The following is a 20,779-nucleotide window of genomic DNA, read 5'->3' as shown; positions in this document are numbered from 1 at the left end:
AGAGAGTGAAGTTTGCAGAACTTGAGGTGTAGTTCAGCAATAAGTGGAATTCTGCTTATATGATGAATAAATTTATTTTTAAAAAAAGTTTCCCCCCCCCCCCCCAAACGGTAAATGGTTCAAATTAATCTCTTGCTTTTCTTCCTCACTTTATTTTCCGTTGTCTCCGGTGGTCAGGAGTCTATTGGTAGGTTTACTTCTTAGACTGGAAAATATTAAGCCCATGACAAACAGGAAGGAGAGCAGTTCAACAGAACACTCTATATGCATAAAGGCAAATAAACTCATTACTTCACATGGAAAGAATCACTGAGTACTTTTGTTCTCTTCAGCTACTAGAAGCCTTCATTTCCCTTCGGATCCTTAATAGAACTAAAGGCTACAAGGCAATGCTTGTTTCAGTGCAAGAGCTCCACCATCACTCTTCATTTTCCCCATTCTGTGAGCATTCCCTGAGTATTTCAAAAAACAATGCCACCCAAAGAGCATGCATACACACAGAAGAAAAATGGGAACTTGGCTTGCAGGATTCTAATATTTAAAGCAGACTACCACTGCTTAAATTTTTAAGGGATGACTACCAAATAAATATCATCAAGACAAGGCCATCGATACTGGAAAAAAATCAAGGATAAATACCTGAACTGCTGTACCTACCTCCCAAGTAACTACACGATTCCATATTAGAGATCTGTAATTGTAAAGACGCTGAAAGTCACAAAATTACACAATTACCTTAAGAACTACAAATCACAGAACCTTAGAGGTTGGAAGTGACCTCTACAAATCACTGAGACCAAGCTCCCTGCCAAGGCAAGATCACCTAGAAACAGTGGTGAAGTATCTGTATTCTGCATGCTTCCTTGCTGCCTCAAGAAATCCAGTACTTGGAGTGCTTAATTTAATCCTGAATTAAAACACAGGTGCAAATTTTAAGAAGAGGTTTCTAAAGTGTTTCTCCTGCTCAACTATGCTAAAGCAGTGAATCCACCACCTCCACACTACCGAGAAAGCAGAAGGATACAAGGAAAGCCGGTTTGGTAGAGATAGCTCTTCCTTTCATTTGTTAGAAATAAAATCTATTATCAGTAAGAGAACAAAAATTACACCTTGTGATATGACTGAAATTGGAAAATTGGTGTTGTACTTGAAGAATCTTGCTAGAACTACCCATATTTCATAAAGGCTGGAGTCAAGTTCCCTGATGCAGAAACACGAGATGACTCAAGGTTCCAGTTTCTGCTCAGGTAAGTAAACAGGCTTAAACGTTGCTGTATCAGCAGAACACACAGGAAAGAAATCAGATTTAATAACCTGATCAAACAATTCTCCAAATGGAGAAATCAAATCAGCAGAAAAATATATTGGAAAAAAAATCAGATTTTCTGTTAAAGTAACTTCAAAGAAACTGACTTCCCAACATTCTCCCTGTGTAAATGTACTACAGATTGAATTAGATGGACATCAAGATGATGAGCAAACATAATGTATATCGACTTCTCAGATAATGTATTGAGCAGCCTTAATTATCTTATATGGTCAGCATTTCTATTTTAAATTATATAGAAGAGACTTTAGGACAAGAATTTCCATTCTCTTATGGAAAAGAATAAAGCAGTTAAAACAGTTCTGAATCAGAGTATTTTGAAAATTCCTCTTTTTTGAGCATTTTAAATGGAGCACAAACCAGTTGTAATGTATGATCACAGAATGACAAGGGCTGGAAGGGCTGTCTGGGGATCATCTAGTCCACTGTCCCTGATAACACAGGTACACCTAGATCAGGTTGCACAGGAAGGTGTTCAGGTGGGTTTTGAAAGTCTCCAGAGAAGGAAACTCCACAACCTCTCTGGGCAGCCTGGTCCAGAGCTCCAGCACTCTCAAAGTAAAGATTCTCCTGAAGTTCAAGTGAAACCTCCTGTGTTCTAGTCTGTGTCCATTGTTCCTTGTCCCATCACTGGCCACCACTGAAAAGAGCTCAGCTCCATACTCATGACCTCTACCCTTTAGATATTTATATGCATATAAGTAAGGCTTCACTACCTCTTGGCAGAGCTCATAATGGAGAAGTCGGGGGAAATCATGACAGATCACACATGTATTTCACTAGTAAAATTACTTGAGAAGCAGGCTGTATAACTACTTCAAGTGATCTTCCCTTAAAAAACACTTCCTTAAACTGAGACTCAGGAAAAACTCTGACAGATGGCTCACAGCCACATGCATATATACCTTTACATAATGGCTTTTGCAAACATTTTTAAGAGACATTGCATCTCATTATAATTAATGAGAAAGGACTATAATGGGCCAGCATCCGCTCAGACATTCCTCAAAGGCTGTCTCAGTCTGTAATGAGGTAACATATATGCAAGACAATTCAGAAGAAAACATAAGAGTGACACAAGCTCATCTTCTCATATTCGCCACAAGATATGCAATAAGAGGTTCGGCAGACAAATAGCAGCTGAGTACAGTTCAGAGACTGGCACAAGTTTTCTCCATGTCAGAAGCCATTTTACCACAGAATGGAGGCCTGGAAAAAAAATCCTTTAATATTAAGATAATTACTCCAAATCCAAGTATTGCCAGAGAAAGAATTTATCTTATGAAGCCAGAGCACCACCTAGCCACTCCAGTCACCTCCTTCCCAGTTACAAGAGCATTACAGTCCCGTGCAGCTGGACTGTAACAGAACAATTGATGTTTCAGAAACACATCACACACTGCTATGATTTCAAGGTCCTCAGGGCATTCAAGGGCTGATGAATCTGCTACCTGCATGCAGTGAAGAACTCATACCTATCAAAACCAATCAAAGTATAAAATCCTTTAATCCAAGTTTCTGTCAATTATGAACTCTTGCTTATAATCCTATCAACTTGAAAAGCCAGTCTAGGTCTTGTTCACTAATTAGAAGTTTCTCTAGGCTGAAACCAAGCAGATGAAATTTGATCACACCCGCTCCCAAGAGCGAGAGAACATGCAAATGCTGCATCTGTTGAAATCCTGTGTTTGTTGCGCAGGCTGCCTTTAGAGTTTTCCTATTGAAGTTAAAGCAGAAAAGCAAGGATAAAGCTACAAAGCCATCATTTTACTTGCATGTCTTAACCACATGGCAAAAAAGAAAGCCAAGAACTCAAACTGCACTAAAGTCCAGACATCTGAAAGGGACATGGTGTGACTGGAGAAGTTGCTCCACAGCATTTATGGCAGTTTTCTTGAACTTTGAGATAAAGCTGTGTAGCAAGCACCAGAGACCACTGTAATCATCTGCTTTCAGAGAATATAGGCAGTGCACACCTGTTCTTAGAGACACATGCTAAGTGTGCTGTCACTCAATGGTCTACTGCATAAACACTAAGGAGATCTCTAAGCTAGCCCCAGAATCCGAAGCACCACAAGAGAGGTGCTTGCAAATGAATCCTGACTGTTAGGATTGGCACTTGAGCTTGCATCTCTGCTTTGCAGTATGTAAGCCTTTGTAAGAGTACATTAGAAATCAGAACAGCAAAAAAAGTGATTGTTACTCTTTTTAGGACTGTGAGAGATATGCTGTGACTACATATCAGATGCTATTCAGAAAGTCAAAAAAGGTACTAATGCACTGTAGGACAGTACACAGGATAGGTACCGCAGACCCCACATAAACGTGATGTCCTGCAATGTATGCTTGACAAACTGTAACAGACACGTTTACAAAGGAAACAACGTTTCACAGAATCACAGAATCAACCAAGTTGGAAACTACCTCTAGGATCAGAGTCCAACCTATCATCTAACCCTTCTAATTAACTAAACCATGTCTCCTCTTAAACACCTCCAGGGATGGCAACTCCACCACCGCCCTACACAGCCCGTTCCAATGCCAATCACTCCTTCTGTGAAGAATTTCTTCCTAATGTCCAGGCTAAACCTGCCCTGGTACAGTTTGAGTCTGTCCTCTTGTTCTGTGACTGGGTGCCTGGGAGAAGAGACCAACCCCTGCTAGGCTACAATCTCCTTTCAGGAAGTTCCAATCAAAGGGAATCAGCTGTGCAAGCTGCAAAGCAGTAAGGTCTCCCCTGAGCACCCAGCTCCCACTCCCACTCCTCACAGGGCTGTGCTCCAGCCCCCTCACCAGCCTTGGTGCCCTTCTTTGGACTCATTCAAGCAGCAACAGCTTTCTTAAACTGAGGCACCCAGAAATGGACACAGTACGCAAGGTGTGGCCTAACCAGCGCTGAGTACAGGGGCAGAACAACCTCCCTGGTCCTGCTGGCCACACCATTCCCAATACAGGCCAGGATACCACCGGCATTTTTGGCTACCTGAACACACTGCTGGCTCATGTTCAGCTGCTGTCAACCAGTCCCCTCAGGTCTCTCTCTGCCTGGCTGCTCTCCAATCACTCTGTCCTCAGCCTGCAGTGCTGCATGGGGTTGTTATGGCCAAAGTGCAGAACCTGGCACTTGGCTTTGTTAAAACTCATGGCATTGGACTGTGCTCATCTATTCAGCCTGACCAGGTCCCTCTGCAGAGCCCTCCTGCCCTCTAATAGATCAACACTTGGGCTCAACCTTGGTGTCATCTGCAAACTTACTGATGGTGGACTTGATCCCCTCATCCAGATCATCAATGAAGACATTAAACAGGACTGGCCCAGCACCGATGCCCCTGGGACACACCACTAGTGACTGGCTGTCAACTGGATGTGGAACCATTCATCACCACTCTCTGGGCCTGGCCTTCCAGCCAGCTCTTAACCCAGCACAAAGTGCCCTTGTCCCAGCCAAGGGCTGCCAGCTTGGCCAGGACTTTGCTATAGCAAACAGTGTCAAAGGCAACACAATCATTCAGACCTGCACAAAGGCAGAAGACAGTTATGAAAGAAACATTTCTCAGATAACCACAGTCCTTCTTCACTAATACAGCAGCTGAAGCTGACTACCCTGAAACCTGTAGCTTCCGCAAATACAACAACCCTGAGAGTCTTCTCTCAAGCTCAAATCCCTGCCACCACCTTTCCTATCCCTAAAACTCAACAAAACCACAAATGCAGGAAGAAAGAGGGAAGAGAGAAAAGTAAAACAAAAAAAAGGAAAATGAAAAAAAAGAGAGGTGAAAGCATAAAAATAAACTCCACAAGCTCATCCAGAGGTGCCTTCAAAGGACAAAACCCATTGTGCCAAGAAAGCTCAAGCTTGCTCTGAGACAAAAAAAAAACCCCAAGAGGCCCTAACCTGCTGCACATGCCTTTACAGTAAAACTATTTCAGTTACCTTCCTCTGTCAAATGAAGAGGAATCCAAAGCAGCACCACCCCCAACCCTCACTAGTTTTCCTCACCAAGTTTATCATGTATAGAAAAAAGTTATTTACCAAAGTTTAAACACAACAGTGTGAGTTCCGTAGACCTCAGACAGTCAGGGAGGAGGGAGAGGGCAGCTCAGTTTTCCTCTGTGAGTATTTCAAATTAGTTCATCCATGATTTCACAGAAGTTAAGCTACCTTCTGTTAATAAATAAGCTTTAAGGACATATTAACTTGAGAATACCGCACTGTTTTGAAAACATGATCAATCTGCTCTTTCTTCCCTTTTCTTGTTTACATATGAGCAAGAGAGGCTTTATTCCTCTTGCAGATATGAACACCTTTGAATTTTGAATTACAGAAGGACTTCAAATTATTTATACACAAAAATGTACAGGCAGAAGTCTTGTCTCCTTTTCCTACCTATTCTCTTCCTCACACACAAATTTCCAAAAGTGGAATTTTACATATTGGTTTGGGGTATGATTAAAAAGCTAAGGTCAGAAAACATCTACAATTGTCCCTACAGGAATGTTGCACATAAGTAAGCACCAAAACTAACAGAACTGAAAATATTTTGCATTTAAGAAATTTACTTCTTCAAGTTGCTGGTGAAACTTAATGACACTTATGTGTAGCAGTGACACAGTGTTATCCTACTGTAACTAAGCCACACTCTGCATACTGTAATGCATTAACAACAAACAAACACACATAAACAGGGGGTTGAATGACCCAAAGTTATTTCTTAGGGATGACAAAAGAGCAGTTATAGTTACACTAGAATCTGCATCATCATCTTTTGTTAAGTAGCCACCAGCCAGACTAATAAAGGGTTAGTGTTAACACAAAGATTAAATCCCCTCCTATCTTTGGGTTACGGATGAGATTTTCACATAAAACACACCCTCTTCCTCCTAAAACACATGTGAAAAGAATTAAATATCCATTACTAGAATATAAATCTCGACAGCAGGTCACTCTACTGGGTTAACATGGGATGACTGACTGAACAAACACCCCTCGATTGCTGGATTTGGGACCTTGATGTCAGTAAAGAGTCCCATCACCAGTCAAATGCACACCAGTCAAATCCAGCAGAGTTGGCAATGACAGCCACAACCCAGTTCAGAGTGACAGGCCAAAAGCATTTAGAGATAAAACCCACAAAGACCTAAATTTAGCATATACAGGCTGTGCTCTCTTTTCAACTGCTCTGGTTTTAATACATAAAAAATGACTGTATTTTCAACATTAAATGTGTATGTGCTAATAATGAAAAAGTAAGAACAAAAACTATTATGAGAGAGTCAGGATAAGTGTAGCTCTCATCCTGAAGACTTGTCCCTCCATGTAAAAGATTACCTGAATGGAACTATTTCAAATCAGTCTACAAATAATTAGTCTTCCAGAATGAAACTCTGTCTTAGAAACAGAAAGATCAAAAGGAAAAAATCTCATGCTGGTGACAAAAGACTAGAGTCTGCAGTAAATCAGCTATGTAATTCTGAGAGTTAGGGAAATATTTACAAACAATCACACACACAAAACTCCAAGCCACAAATAAACAAGCAATTTTTAGGATTTTTACACTTGAGGATCAGAAAAAAAGTCAGCTTCCAAAATCAGTTGAAGTAGCAACAAAGGATACTTGATACAGAAAGTATGCACAATAAATGCATTTAGACCTCCACACTGCATGACCAGAGGCTTTTAAACAAAGGCTTTATCTCAGTGTCTAGCTGTTGGGTTTGGGAGGGTTGTTTTAATAAAAACCTTCATAAAGGGAGAAGAGTCTGCAGGCAACAACACATGGACTTGTTACATTCAGGAGCAGCTATTCTTATAAAGAGTATAGAAAAGATAAAACACAGAGCATTGCTTTTAATGCTGTGCAAACACAGGTCAGTGAATTAACGTTTCACACAAAACGTGTTTTAAGGCAATGCCTTGCACTTCACGCAGATTACACTATCTTAATGCAATATTTACTGTATCACAAACTGGTTTGAGTACGGATGTGTATCTGCAAGCACGCTCTTAATTAGCACTTAAAAAGCAATCACAAGTCTTTAAAGCAACTAGCTGGTTAAACATTAAGAACTAAGAGCAAGTGTTGTGCATTTACTAGCAAATCTGAAGGGAATATCCTTCTTATTCTAAAAAATAACTCTGAAGACTTAGTCAATCAAACCTACTATTTTCTTTTGAAATACTTACTTTAAATGCAAGGAAAAGGGACTGATAATGCAGTAAAATCAAAGCCTTAAATAGCTGGCTATGCCTTGTAAGACTGGGGATGTTTTTTCATTCACTGTTTATTTTAAATCCTTCTGTGCTTAACTGACAGAACATCAGTCCAAGGCTTCAGAGTTTCATTTCTTTCCTACAGTTAAGGACACCAAACACTATAAAGAAAGCATGGAAGGAGGCTACCTGAAGCAATTGAAACAGTGTTGATGACATCATCAACATTCTGAAGTGGAAAAGTCTTAATGTTTATCTTAACTTCAGTTTGCAATATTTCCAATGCAGGTGACTTACACAGTATTCTCCTCACCATCCTCCAAAAAAACACTTCATTGCAAAGAATTGTTCATGAGTATCCCATTCTCTGTGTTCAGAGACCACACATTACTTCTAAGCTGTCTAAAAGAGAAGTCATTGTTGTATTCTAGGGAACAAGTAACAGCTAATTACTCCCCATAGTAACAGAGTTCCAGAAGCAAAGAATTACAGAATCATAGAACAGCCCAAGTTAGAGGGGACCTTGAAAGATCATTTGGTCCACCCTTTCAAGGGAAAAGGAGTCTCGTATCCAGCACCTTGTTCTACCAGATGTTGAAAACCTCCAGCAGTGGAGCCTGTCATGCCTGAGGCTGTTCCACAAAAAAAAAAAAAAAAGGTTCTTTCTCATATTGAACTGAAATTTCACCCAGTGCAACTTAAGCCCAGTTGTCCCTCATCTTTTCTGCGTGGTTCCTTTTGAGTAGAGATTCTCCATCCTCTTTATAACTGTCCTCTAATCTGGGGAGAAATCATAACCATCCCACTACTGAGAACAGCTCTTTCCCTGGAATTTCTGTCATTTTTCTGACGAATCAAAGGAATTACATAGAAGAGAAAATTCCTGAGGAATAAGAAACAGCTCTTCCATGGGAATTAAAGAAGTTCAGCAACTTTATTTTACTCCTATATTATGTTTAATTGCTGCTTTTGTCCCCAGTTTGTAAACAACACTGGATTTGTTTTCCCCCTTTGTCCTAATGTTCTATTTATCCCCTAAAGAGAGACTGCTTATATGTAAACATATGCTTCAGAGTACAGATTTTCTTATTTCTGAATGACTCTAAACCAAAGTTTAAAGTGCCAGGTCATACAAATGACCTGGCACTTTAAACTTTGGTTTAGAGGTAGTAAGTACAACTACAATAAGTAACAGTACAATCAGACGTTTTAAGATTTCCTCGACATAAGAAATCTCTACTGCAGTTTTCAAAGACTATGCCGCTCGAGATAGGTAGCAACACGTTTCACAACACATGCATCCAATCATTACCACAGAATTGTCATCCTTCCCACTAAATGGATTCAAAACTTACAAAACATTGGTTCCAAGTTGAAGGAAGAAATGTAACAGAACTATGTTATAAGCAAGATCAAATTGGAGGAGGTGGAAAATTCCAGCTTCTTTAAACCTCGATGTCATTCACAAGACATCCTGCATGTTTTTACTACAGCACCCACTCAACAGCACAGGTTTTGGCTACTCATGTGGCATTCTTCTCTCTCTGGCTCACTAGATTCAGATAATCAACTTGGAAAAAGAACAGACACATTCCTTAAGGCTCTGCTGTTCAGCCCACAAAGCACCCAGTTAAGGTATCGAAAGGAGAAATAAACTGAATGATGTTTTCATAATAGGGTTATCCTGCTTCTTCCAAAGCCTGATGAAAAGAAAACTAATTATGGCACTTCAGTCATTTCCAATTATCACAGCAGTGACTTCGCAGTGGTGACTATACGCTCAGATGGACAGAAGAGTCCTCATCTTTCCCATAAGGCCACAGAGCTTTTCATAAAGCTTTCCAAATTCTGGTGTGGTTTCACTTGTTTCCTATTTTTTTCTACCCTCACCCTACACCATACAAGTTTTGGAACTTTTCTGTGTCCTCTTCTAAAATACAGCTGTTCGTGTCTGACCAAGACCTAGGTAAATTCACTCTTAAGGTACATTCCATGGAGTACCTGCAGTCAAAGGGAATTTTATTAACTATAAGGTGGTTCATGGTGACTTCCACTGATGTCAGATAAACTTCTGAACAAAAAAAAAAAAAAAAAAAGACTTTTACACATCAAGTTTTCTGTTTTGCACAAGGGAAGCATAATGAAGGACATTATACACAGTAATGGTTGCTAAGACTTTTTTCTGCTCCAGTTACATTTAGACGTATTTCACAACCTTGCCCTGCCCTTGCTGGGTTATTAAAAAAGGTAAACTAGGAAAAAAATAAAGTTCTGAAATAGTTATAAATATAACCAAAACAACAGCAACAAAAAAAATATATATATAATTAAGCCACCCAATTTTCTTTCCTTTCTTCTCACTGTGGTCACAGCCACCATAAGTCTATGTTCAACATCATCCTCATTCCTTCTTGAAAACACCAGAACTTTTCCAAATCCTATATCCAGAAAACCACTATTAAAAGTATTTTGATATACATTGATGATGTAGAGAAATTACAAAGAGGTGAAATCAGGACTGAAAACTATGTTGGAATGAGGTGTAAAATCCACAGCAACAAAGTTACATGGGAAACAGTAACAGTGATGTCCATCCCACCCAGAGCTCCACTCCTCTTCCTCCGCCCTTTCTGAACCACAGCCACATAGAGCAGCTTCATGACTCTTCCGCACATCTCTTATCAGGGTTGCACCTTAATATTCTTTTAGAAGAGATTATTAACATATGATCAAGAATGTATTTTAAATACTTGTTTTTTTAAAAAGTGTTTGTATTTTTTTATTATTTACTGAAAAAAGCACAATATGAAATCCATGAGAAGTGATGAGGAACCTGCAAACTACTGTGAAAAGGACAATTTGACACACACTTTGTAAGAATTACGTTAGTTTACTGATGTCTCAATATTAAACTAACCTTAAAATCACATGTACTGAAGGTCTGCATTTATGATGCAGAACAATTTCAGTGTTAGTAATTCTGGTATCTGCTGTAGGAATGTGAAAATGTTAATAGCTCATAGAGTAAACTACATTAATCTTGGTTAACCCATGAAATTTGACTACAGTGTGGTTTATACCCCCCTGCCACCCAAACTGAAAAACAACCACCTCCCCATCTAAGCCATGCCCATGTACAATACACAAAACATAACTGATACAAGAACTCACTTTCACTGGACAACATCTAAAATATGTAAATACCTGTTCCTGCAGGTCGTAGTCATAGCTATCATGCAGCAGAAGACTGAGGACATACCGAGTATAAATCATGGCATCAATGCCACACTTCTCTAGCTCTTGTCCCAGCCAGGTCTGCACTGGACCCAAAGCATGTAGCAGAGACATTTCAGAAACAGATAGAGGGCCTGGATAAGAGCTTGAGGAGCTTTCAGATGGCAAACCATCCACAACAACCGTACAGATAGGGCGCATGAATCTAGGTGGTTGGCATCCTTATAAGGTGAAGCATTTTCTGCAGTTGATATTCCGTCGGTATCTGGAGGTGATTTTCACTCCAGTAAATAGGAGAGAGGCTTGACTTCTAGGACAATCATTTATATTTCCTGGCAGTTAGCCGTCTAGAGACGAACATCACTCTTCAGGCATGACCAGTGAATAAACTAAATCCTAATAGCAAACACATATGTAGATGTGTTTTTCTACCTTAATTTCACATTGAGGCCAGATGCAAGTCCCCAGCAGGACCTATAAAGAGGAAAAAATGATAAGTTGTGATAATATGTATCCATACATTAATAATATTAAACAGTGAAAATAAGCACCCAATGTAGAAAGCAGTTGTTTAAATACTGCTCACTCCATGTCTGCAGCGCTCCTGTTCAGTGCCATTTTGAAGGAACTGTTTCCAGTTTAAATGTGACTTTTAGAAAAGATACTTCTTAATGCAAGAAGCTAGACTCTTTCATTACAGACCTCACAACTAATCGGTTGACTGAAATATATGTCTGACTTAGATCTATTGGAAAGTGGAGACTTATTGCTTTCACTAGCAGCTGAAGAAAACCCACTTTGATTAAAAAGAACACACCTAAAAATCTATGTCAGTTTGCATAAACTGGCTGTATATTTCACATTCACTAGAAGACAATATAATCCTACTGGTTTGCAATTATTTCCATTTCTGGAATATGAAAAAGCGTGTTGTTTATTTAAAAAAAAAAATTATTGAATCCATCTGGCCTGAAGTTTAATAAATCCTACCACAGAACAGTTGCTATCTTCAGGTGTCAGGTTTGGGGGTTGTTTACTGTTTGTTTGTTTAAATATTTGTCTTGTCTCCAGACAGTAAAACATTTTACCATCCAAAATCTGTCCTTAGAAAGCTTGAAATCTCCGGAATAACTTTAAAAATTTCATCAGAACAGTTTACCATAATTAACATTTTACCCTCTTCGCAGAAAGCACACAGCTGTCTTACCTGAGAGCTTACATTTTAAACCATATCCTAAAATATAACCCATCCAAACATTTATGCCTGCAACTCCAAATCGATATTGTTAAGTAAGGAGCAGGAGGTGCAAGCGCCACACGTGGGCATTCTGTCCTCTAAGCCAGAAAATACTAGTCAAAAAAAAAACATTTTTGGACTGGGCTGTCCATCAGCCACATGCCAATCTGCCTTTCTCTCCAGCTTTCTCTCAGCAAGAGAAAGCAAAGTTTCAATCCTAACAGGAAATACCCCTTCACTGAAAGGAAACAAAGACTAAAAGATCTAAGCAAAATGTACTGTTTTGTTTCCACTCCACTGCAAGTTGCTCAACACTCTCAGAACAGACATCACCGAATGTATCTATCTAAACTATGCACTGTGGGCAGCATGTGGCTTGCAGCCAAAGGAAATTGAAAAGCGACCTTACAGCTGATCTCCATGTCCACACAAAAAAAGGCTGCATTTTAATGAGCTTCCTTTGCATCACCACCCAGGTACAACTGTGTATTTCTGATCTTTACTATGTCAACTGCAAAAATAAGGGCATCATAACCAGTTGCTAGAGCTGACAAAACCCTCAAATAAGATAAAGCTGTGTGACGGTTTGGGTGTTACCCGCCCCCCTCCCCCTTATGAAATTACCCAGACTAGACTCAGCTGATGTGAAAACTAGAATGAAGCTTTACATTTACATTAGCACAATATATAAGCAGATATTTACACTATATACAGAAATACACAGGTTTAAAAAAAAGTAATACAGAAACGCAACAGCCCTCCCAGAAAACAGAGTCCCCAGGAGGAGCTCCCAACCCCTTCAAGGTGATTCTGGAGATTCGGCCAGGGCAGTTAGAAAGCAGAAGGATTAGTTAGATAGCAGGTTAGGGAGAAAAGTTCAGGCAGCCAGAGACCGAGAAGCTGTGCTATCTATGTTTGTGTTCTTGTTTTTATACATGTCAGCCAGCCCACGAGTGAAACGGACATCACCACTGTTTCCTTTTTACAGCCTATAATCTAATTCTCCTCACCAAAATATTCCAGCTGGCTTCAAACTACCACAAGCTGCACTACCTCTCTGATAGCAACGCTCATTTTGAGGAAGTAGTAACACAAGAGCATTAAATCTTTGTCAGGTACATACTTGTATTAGTGAAAATCTCAGAAGTAAGCACGAGTAACAGTAGGGAGAAACCTCCTGAAACAGTCCCAGCAGTTACTGCTTCATCAGATAATTTGAAAACGGAAAGCGTGAGAAAAGGCTAATAGCGTGACCAAGATACTCCAAGATCCACAAGTCCAAACTCTGAAGTGATTCATATTCTCATAATTGTAAATTCCACACAAATATGTATTTCACCTTTCTCCCGTTGGTACTCCACAGCACAACACACGATAAAAATTCCCCTAAGTCAACTCCAGTCAGCCTTAAACCCCATGTTTCAAGGGTCTGCATAAAAAGAAGAACGGCCAGCAGATTCTCCCTCCCTACTCCACTCACATGAGATCCTACCTGGAATACTGTATCCAGCTCTGAGGACCCCAGCAGAAGAAAAATGCGCAGCTGTTAAAGTAGATCCAGAGGAAGGTGACGAAAATCAGAGGGCTGAAGCACCACTCCTACGAAGAAAGGCTGAGACTCGAGGCTGTTCAGCCTGGAGAAGAGAAGGGTGCAGTGGGATCTTACTGCAGCCTTTCTGTACTTTCTGGGAACAGACCCTTTTATAAGGGGTCCAGCGACAGGACAACGGATGATTGACTGATTTAAACTGAAAGGAGGTAGATCTAGATAGGACACAAGGAAGGCATTTTTACAATGAGGGCGGAACAGTTTATCCTGAGAAGCTGTGAACGACCTATTCGAATTGTTCAAGGTCAGGCTGGACAGGCTTTTGAAGAACCTAATCTAGTGAAAGATGTCCCCGCCCACAGCACCGAGGATCCTTCCGACTCAACCTTTCTAATTCTATACAACAAACTAAAGACCTTCTGGATACTGAATCACTTCAATCAAGAATCACTTAGACATAGCTTAGATCCTCAGAACCTAATAAGACCTGAGTTTATGCTTCCGCTTCTCCCCGAATGAGGTGGTAATGGAGCCTCTCTTTTCTATCTTAACACTAATTTTCATGTTGCATTTGAGAAATACAGCTCTTGAGATTTCCTAGGCACTGACTCACTTTGGCTGACCAGGTAAAACATGTCTTGTTTTTTTTCAGATGTAGAGGGGAGAGAATGCAAGAGGGAAATAAATTTCACAGGAATTAAGAAATATGCCTAAGTAACCCACCTAGTTTGATCATACTCAGTCACCTAATTTGACAATATTTTAAATCTTAAAATACAAACATGCCATAAAAACCTCGACAAGATTTCAAAATAACATTTGAGAGTTCTAATTTTACAACTGTCAAGTAATTTGCTTTACACAAAAAGTTTTAATTGCAAAAGATAATGGAAATATGTTTAACGAAACTTCATGCAAGCTGTTTCCCCATCCCAGTACTACAGAGAGGCATTTCATATAAAATTAATACAAGTCATTCAAAGAGCAAACATCTTTGCTAAGAGATACAAAGATCGATTTTACAGACAACTTTTTCTCAGAAGTTATCAGCCCTTTTTAATCTTATGTTGCTAAAAATTATCTTCTCCATCCTCACAATGACCACGACCAATCTGAACAGGGAGACTACAACACAGCCTAAGTAATTAGTATAAGGCTACTAATCAAAGGTGGGAAAAGAGTTTTCCATTTCCAGATATAAAATATGATTGAAGGACATATTTTACAGTAAGAATTAACAAAGGAAAATCTACATGTTGTAGTTATGAAAACTACTGATGACTTACAAATCTTAAAGTAAAAAATATGTCATTAAGTTCTTTCAAATGAATTTCTATCCACTTTCTCGTAACATTTTTCTTATTAAGTAACCTCAGGGTTTCTTTAACACTAATCAGTGACCTTAATAAGGTCACCAGTAGATAAGCTGTCAACAGCTTAACAACTGAAGGCACAAGAGCCAATTTTTGAAGCATCTTGCAAAGGAATGTGAAAAAAAAACGGTGCAGACTTTACAGTTTGGACCATCATCTCAGAATAAATACATACTCTCAAAATTCTGCTTAGTGTGGTAATCACTGAATAGTCTTTTGACCTAAATCAGACAGCTGCGAACAACTGAGTTTTAGTCTCCTGAGATCAATTATGGAAAAGTAACAACTTAATCTATAGCAAGAAACAAGAAAAAAGGATCAATGGTGTAGAAACTGCAGGTCCACTCCAGGCAACATGGTAAATATAATTTTGTATATACCATATTTGCCATCTCTTGCACGGTAAATAACCTTTTTTGAAGACTAAGCAATCCCTCTCTTCCCAGTAAGTGAAACGGAATACAGCTATTGGCATAAGAAATACATGAAGTACTTTTTTAAAACCTTTCTTGGTACTATAGCCATGAGAGCCACAGACCTTGTGAAGACTACCAGAACACAGCATGATAGTGTCAAATTGCTAAGATTATCAGAGAGGGCAGCTAAACAAAGGGGAAATTAAATCACTGTTCAATGAGGCTTGATACAAGCCCACCACTCTAGCACATGTCACTGTTCTTATCAGACTATCAATTCAAAGAGTAGATTGGCTAAAAGCTCTTGCCAAGCAAGACATTTTCACTTCTTTTACCTACATAACTTCATTTTCTACCAAAAAAGTATTTTAAGAAGCTTAAAAGTATTTTTTCCCCAATTGTTTCTAATCTCAGAAAACAGAGACCAAATCCAAACCACAAAACCCACTGAATTAATCTAAACTAACTTCATCTGTATTTTATCAGCATCAAGAGGCCTCTGAAAATTATGTATCCACACAGCAAGTTTCTGAATAAACATTTTTTGCAAATGAAAAAAATACATAGAGTTAATGCTTTAACAAGCATTCAGGCTTTCTTAAGGATACACCTGGGGTCTGTGCTCTTAGTAGAAAACAAAAAAAAAAAAAAAAAAAAAAAAAAAACCATCAGGGCTTACAAATTGAATGAAGTTGAAAACTAATATATTATTTATTTGTACAGTCTGCAAATAAAGTCCAACCTCAACGTTACTCTTTACACATTTTGATACTTCTACTGCAGAGAAATCAATCTTGTGGATAAAGCATCAGATGCTACTTTTTGATTCTTTCCATTCCCAAAACACATTTGTGTTTCCAGTGCTTCACTCTGCCTACTCCTATATGTTAACAATTAGACCAAACACATCCTCACACAATAGTTAAGCTCTAACTGCTGCTTTACACAAAGTTTCCCCTTTTATGCTTTGAAATACACCAGTATATTACACACATTACAATTAATATCTCTCCTTTTCAACAGGATTTTTCCCCCACTATGGTCTTTGACAGGATAATTTCTCACTGCAAGAAGGGAAAAAAAAAAAAAAAGATTGTTTTTTTTTAATATAATGTCAATGTAAGTGTCCACATTTTTTAACCAGAACAAAGTTTTTTTTAGATGCAGCATTTTTCCTTAGTATGGCTGCATTAAAAGCAAATCCTTCCTCTCCCTAACAAGTATTTATAGCAAAAAAAATGCAAATCCTAGTTAGTATAAATCAAAGTGAAACTTTTACCAAGTTGGGTCAATAGCAAAATAAGATACTTCAATATGTTTCAGTCCCTTCTAGAAATCAAAAGCACAGTCACATGACGTGATGGCAACAGAAGTCCAAAATTCTTCTTATATATTGTAGAGGAATCAGCAATTCTACCATCATTTCTTTTCTTGCCTTTTTCTTTTTTTTCCCACTGAAAAAATCTAAACAAGTCCTTAACAAGTGAACCAAACTGTCACACACTGGGCAGAGCACTGTCTAAGCCCAGGAACAAAGCCTATTTAAAATCTAGCTAACAATGGAATCTGTGTCCTTAATAAATTTCACATGGTGTTTAAAAGACATGTGAATTCAGAAGAAGTAGCGGTTGTTCTTTTTTAATCACATTCCTTGACAATCTAAAAAATTTGGCTGTATAGTCTTCAGAGCATGGACAGCTTTCTTCCAAGTTAGTGACATTTGATGTTACTGTACAATAAACAGCAGAGCAGGGACTTGATTCATGACCAAGGCACTGAAACGCTATTGAAAAATAAAAAACTTCATAAGGTCTATGCTATGTATACAAGCCTCTGCTTCCACCTCGATTCAGACAAGAGCTTTAAAAGTATTGCTGTGCCAAGAGAAACAAGGATTGAAACACCTGGCTAGAATCAAAGTGAGGAACCCTCCAAAAAGCGGTTGGAAGCAAAAAAGCAGCTCTGTGACTTAACTTGTAGATGTACACAGAATTTCCTTTTTTAAGAAGTCCCATCCTGACGTGCAAGAGTGACACAATCTCATTTGTAGTGGATATATGTTCTGAAGTTGACTGATGTCTAAGAGGCCTGGGCTTATGCTGTGGTTCCAGTGTTAAGTCAAACCAGAGAACCCAGGAGGCAGAATCAGCATGTGGGTGTTATTGCAGGATTTTTCTTTCTTGTAAATCTGCAAGCTTATTTTCGTAACACCTACCCAAATGAAAATCTGAAGCTGCTAATCCTGTATAAAAGCTTAATGGAAATACTCATAGGATTCAAGAGCTACCATGTAAGCCTCATTTACTTAGGTTACCAAAGAAAAAGAATAGAGAGAACACCAAGGCAATGCCAGGGGAGTTACTGATAGAGTTCTGTAGGATTCTGCACTGGAACCAGCATTGCTTAACAAATTTATAAGTGACCTGCAAGATGAGATGGGTGGCAGAGTTACGAAGTTACTGAATGACAAGCTATCAGGGATAGTGAACATAAAATAACATGCAACCCTGATCCAGGAATATCAGAGAGACATGCCCCTCCATCAACAGAGACTGACTGTCCAATGCCTTTTTTTAACAGAATGCACTAAGGACTTAGTAGGAGCAATGTACAAAACTTCACGTAACAGCTACAAGAAATTATTTGCCAAAAGATACTGAGGGAAAAAAAATCAGATGGACTTCAAAGGAAATTGAACAAGAGATCCCATGAGAGTTACCAATTAGACAAACCACATTAGGGTCAGGAAATCCCCTAGACTGAAAACAGCGTGAGATTTGAGGGAGTATTCAGCAGAGGTATCACATACACTCTCCCTGCTCTTTTTTGCCCGTAACGGCTCATTTACAGATGCTGTTCCAGGCAAGTACAGATTTGACAAAGCCTTTGTCTCAACCAGTACAGCTGTTCCTATAAAACATTCATGTTCACCATAATACAAGAACAAGACTTCAAAAAAACAGTAGCTGGAGGAGTTCAATTAGCTGATCCTCTCACAGGGCTGCACATTATTAACATATATGAACTTTGTTACAAGATGTCAGAACATCAATCCTGTCAAGAGAGCAGGAACAGCTATGGGAAGCAATCGTTAATGGACTGCAGAATTGGCAGATGAGGCACCTGCACTGGGGACACAGCTACATTGCCAGGATCCTGAATTCTCAGTAATCTGAGTAATTTTCACGCAAATCAGCATCTAATGATAAGGAATTGAAGTAAATATTTAAGTGGGTTTTTTTCTTTACATAAAAATTAATTTAAAGCAATGCTGCATTGACTGACAAAATTTTAAGTGATTATTACTACTGCCAGCACAAGTACCAGTTTGTAAAAACTGAATGGAGGAGGTTTACACCAGCAGTAACAAACATCACCAGATACTGACAGAAAAAAAATGTATTGCTGACTCAAAAGTTATTAAGTGTAACACACATTGCACTACAACTGCACACTGCCACCAAGAGAGCACGTTCTGCTGTTTCTCCCATGTTCCTTCCTGTTGTTCACATCCTTTTGTCCTTTTACTTTACCTATCCCCTGTGTGGTTCCTAGGACAAAATGGATCAGTTCATTCCAAATGGAAATTAAAAAAAAAAAAAAAAAAAAAGGTTTTGGTGGGCCAATGTTCACAAAATACAAATAAGCTACTAACTCTGTTGCCACAAAATTCATACATCTGGCACAAGCCAAGGAAGTGGGGTTGCCCTTTCAGCAGCAGCCCACTTAAGTATAGCAAAAGAACCTTAGCAAGGCAGAGTTCAGAACCTACACTTTAGTTAATGCAGATGCAAGTCTTTTAGACCACCTTTATTCTTTGGAACATAAAGTGTGGAAGTCAATCTAAACACTTCAACACACATCATAGGTACTTGCAACATTTTTACAGAAACTCCCTACCGACCCAGCCAGCTGTCTCCCACACTGATATCATTCAGCCTCAAAACAAACAGAATCCCACCTCAACAGCAGTCTGGAGATGACAAAGAAATTTCCAATTGCTTCATGTCTGGTACAAGAGAAGCAGATGTTGCACTGTCACTAGCCTAGAACATTATGGATCCCCAAAGCATGGAGAACCCGAGGGAAGTGCGAGTGCTGCTGCAGAAAGCAGCACATGTACACCTGAAAAACGTAGACATTGAATACTCTCTCTAAAATTAGTGTAATTTCAGTACCACCAACATCAGTTTACCAACTGTTCTGTTGCATTTTGCATTTCATGTTCCCCATTACATATATACATATATATATACACACACACATAAAAGTTTGGTTTGGTTTTGGGGTTTTGTTTGTTTTTTAATTTAAAATTACATCAGTGTACCAAAGCACAGCTAGTGACAGACATCTCACTTTCCCATTTACTTCAAGTCTGTTACACACAGGGATTGCCCCTGGATGGACTGCTGCAGGGCCTGAGAGGTCTTGGAATCTTCCCGGAGACACTACCAAAGCTCTACCTTTCATTATGTATGCAAGCAACCACCATACCTCAGTAACTCTTTGTTAGATTTAAGGAACATAAACGGAGTTAATAAAAAACAACCCACGTATAACTGAGATCACAAAGGATGCACACATTTTAATCTCACTGAGACATTTACCTTCAGGACTTTCAGCATGTGAAACCTGTAATCTTTCAACTTGTGTCTCACTGTATCGACTTTTTCAACCTCTAGAGTCTAGAACATATCTGAGGCTTAACACCACAGCAGAGGATACAGTCAACTAAGGGCAAGATAGGATCACAGGATGATAGTGGTTGAAAGGGACCCAAGGAAATCATTGAGTCCAACTCCCCTGCCAGAGCAGGACAATTTAGCACAGGTCACAGAGGAACACATCCAGACAGGCCTTGAAAGGCTCCAGAGAAGGAGACTCCACAACCTCTCCGGGGAGCCTGCTTCAGTGACCCTTACAGTGAAGAAGTTCCCCCCTGTGTTGAGGTGGAACCTTTTGTGCTGCAACTTACACCCATTGCTCCTTGTCCTATCACAGGCAGCAAGTGAGAAGAGCCTGTCCCGACCTCCTGACCAGCCCTCAGATGTTTATAAACATCTCATAAGCCATGCCCTCCAGTTCCCTAATCATCCTCGTAGCCCTCTGTTGGACCCTCTCCAGCAGATCCCTGTCCCTTTTAGACTGGGGAGCCCAAAACCGAATGCAGTATTCAAGATGAGGTCTCACCAAGGCAGAGTAGTGGGGAAGGAGAACCTCCCTTGATCTGCTGGACACACTCTTCCTAATAAACCCCAAGACGGCCTTCTTGGCCACAAGGGCACATTGCTGTCCCATAGTTAACTTGTTATCCACCAGCAACAGATGTATGCTATTTCAATCACTCTCCTTCCTGCCCTCCTGATGCCTATTTCCTCAACTTTTAGAACAGTTCAAACTACCTCCTAATGACAGCTATTTCTCTGTGCTTG

General features: G+C 39.4%; 1 protein-coding gene across 5 annotated transcripts in view; it reads right to left on the bottom strand.

The window, feature by feature from the left end:
* KIAA0232 (KIAA0232 ortholog) overlaps positions 1-20,779 on the bottom strand; it is a 59,962-nt gene that overhangs the window by 31,737 nt on the left and 7,446 nt on the right. For 2 of the 5 annotated variants that reach the window (XM_064151508.1, XM_064151511.1), the window contains exon 2: positions 10,743-11,246. The exons of 1 other annotated variant lie outside the window; for it this stretch is intronic. In XM_064151508.1, coding sequence (XP_064007578.1) covers positions 10,743-10,973 — 231 coding nt within the window. In that variant the 5' untranslated portion in view covers positions 10,974-11,246. Of the gene's footprint in view, positions 1-10,742; positions 11,247-13,501; positions 13,908-20,779 lie in introns of those variants that run through there. 2 more of the 5 variants (XM_064151509.1, XM_064151512.1) reach the window with 2 other exon arrangements.

This window comes from Pogoniulus pusillus, chromosome 11, assembly GCF_015220805.1.
Source record: "Pogoniulus pusillus isolate bPogPus1 chromosome 11, bPogPus1.pri, whole genome shotgun sequence".
NCBI lineage: Eukaryota > Metazoa > Chordata > Aves > Piciformes > Lybiidae > Pogoniulus > Pogoniulus pusillus.
Note: the sequence above shows the minus strand (reverse complement) of the source record. Positions and strands in the feature narration are given on the sequence as shown.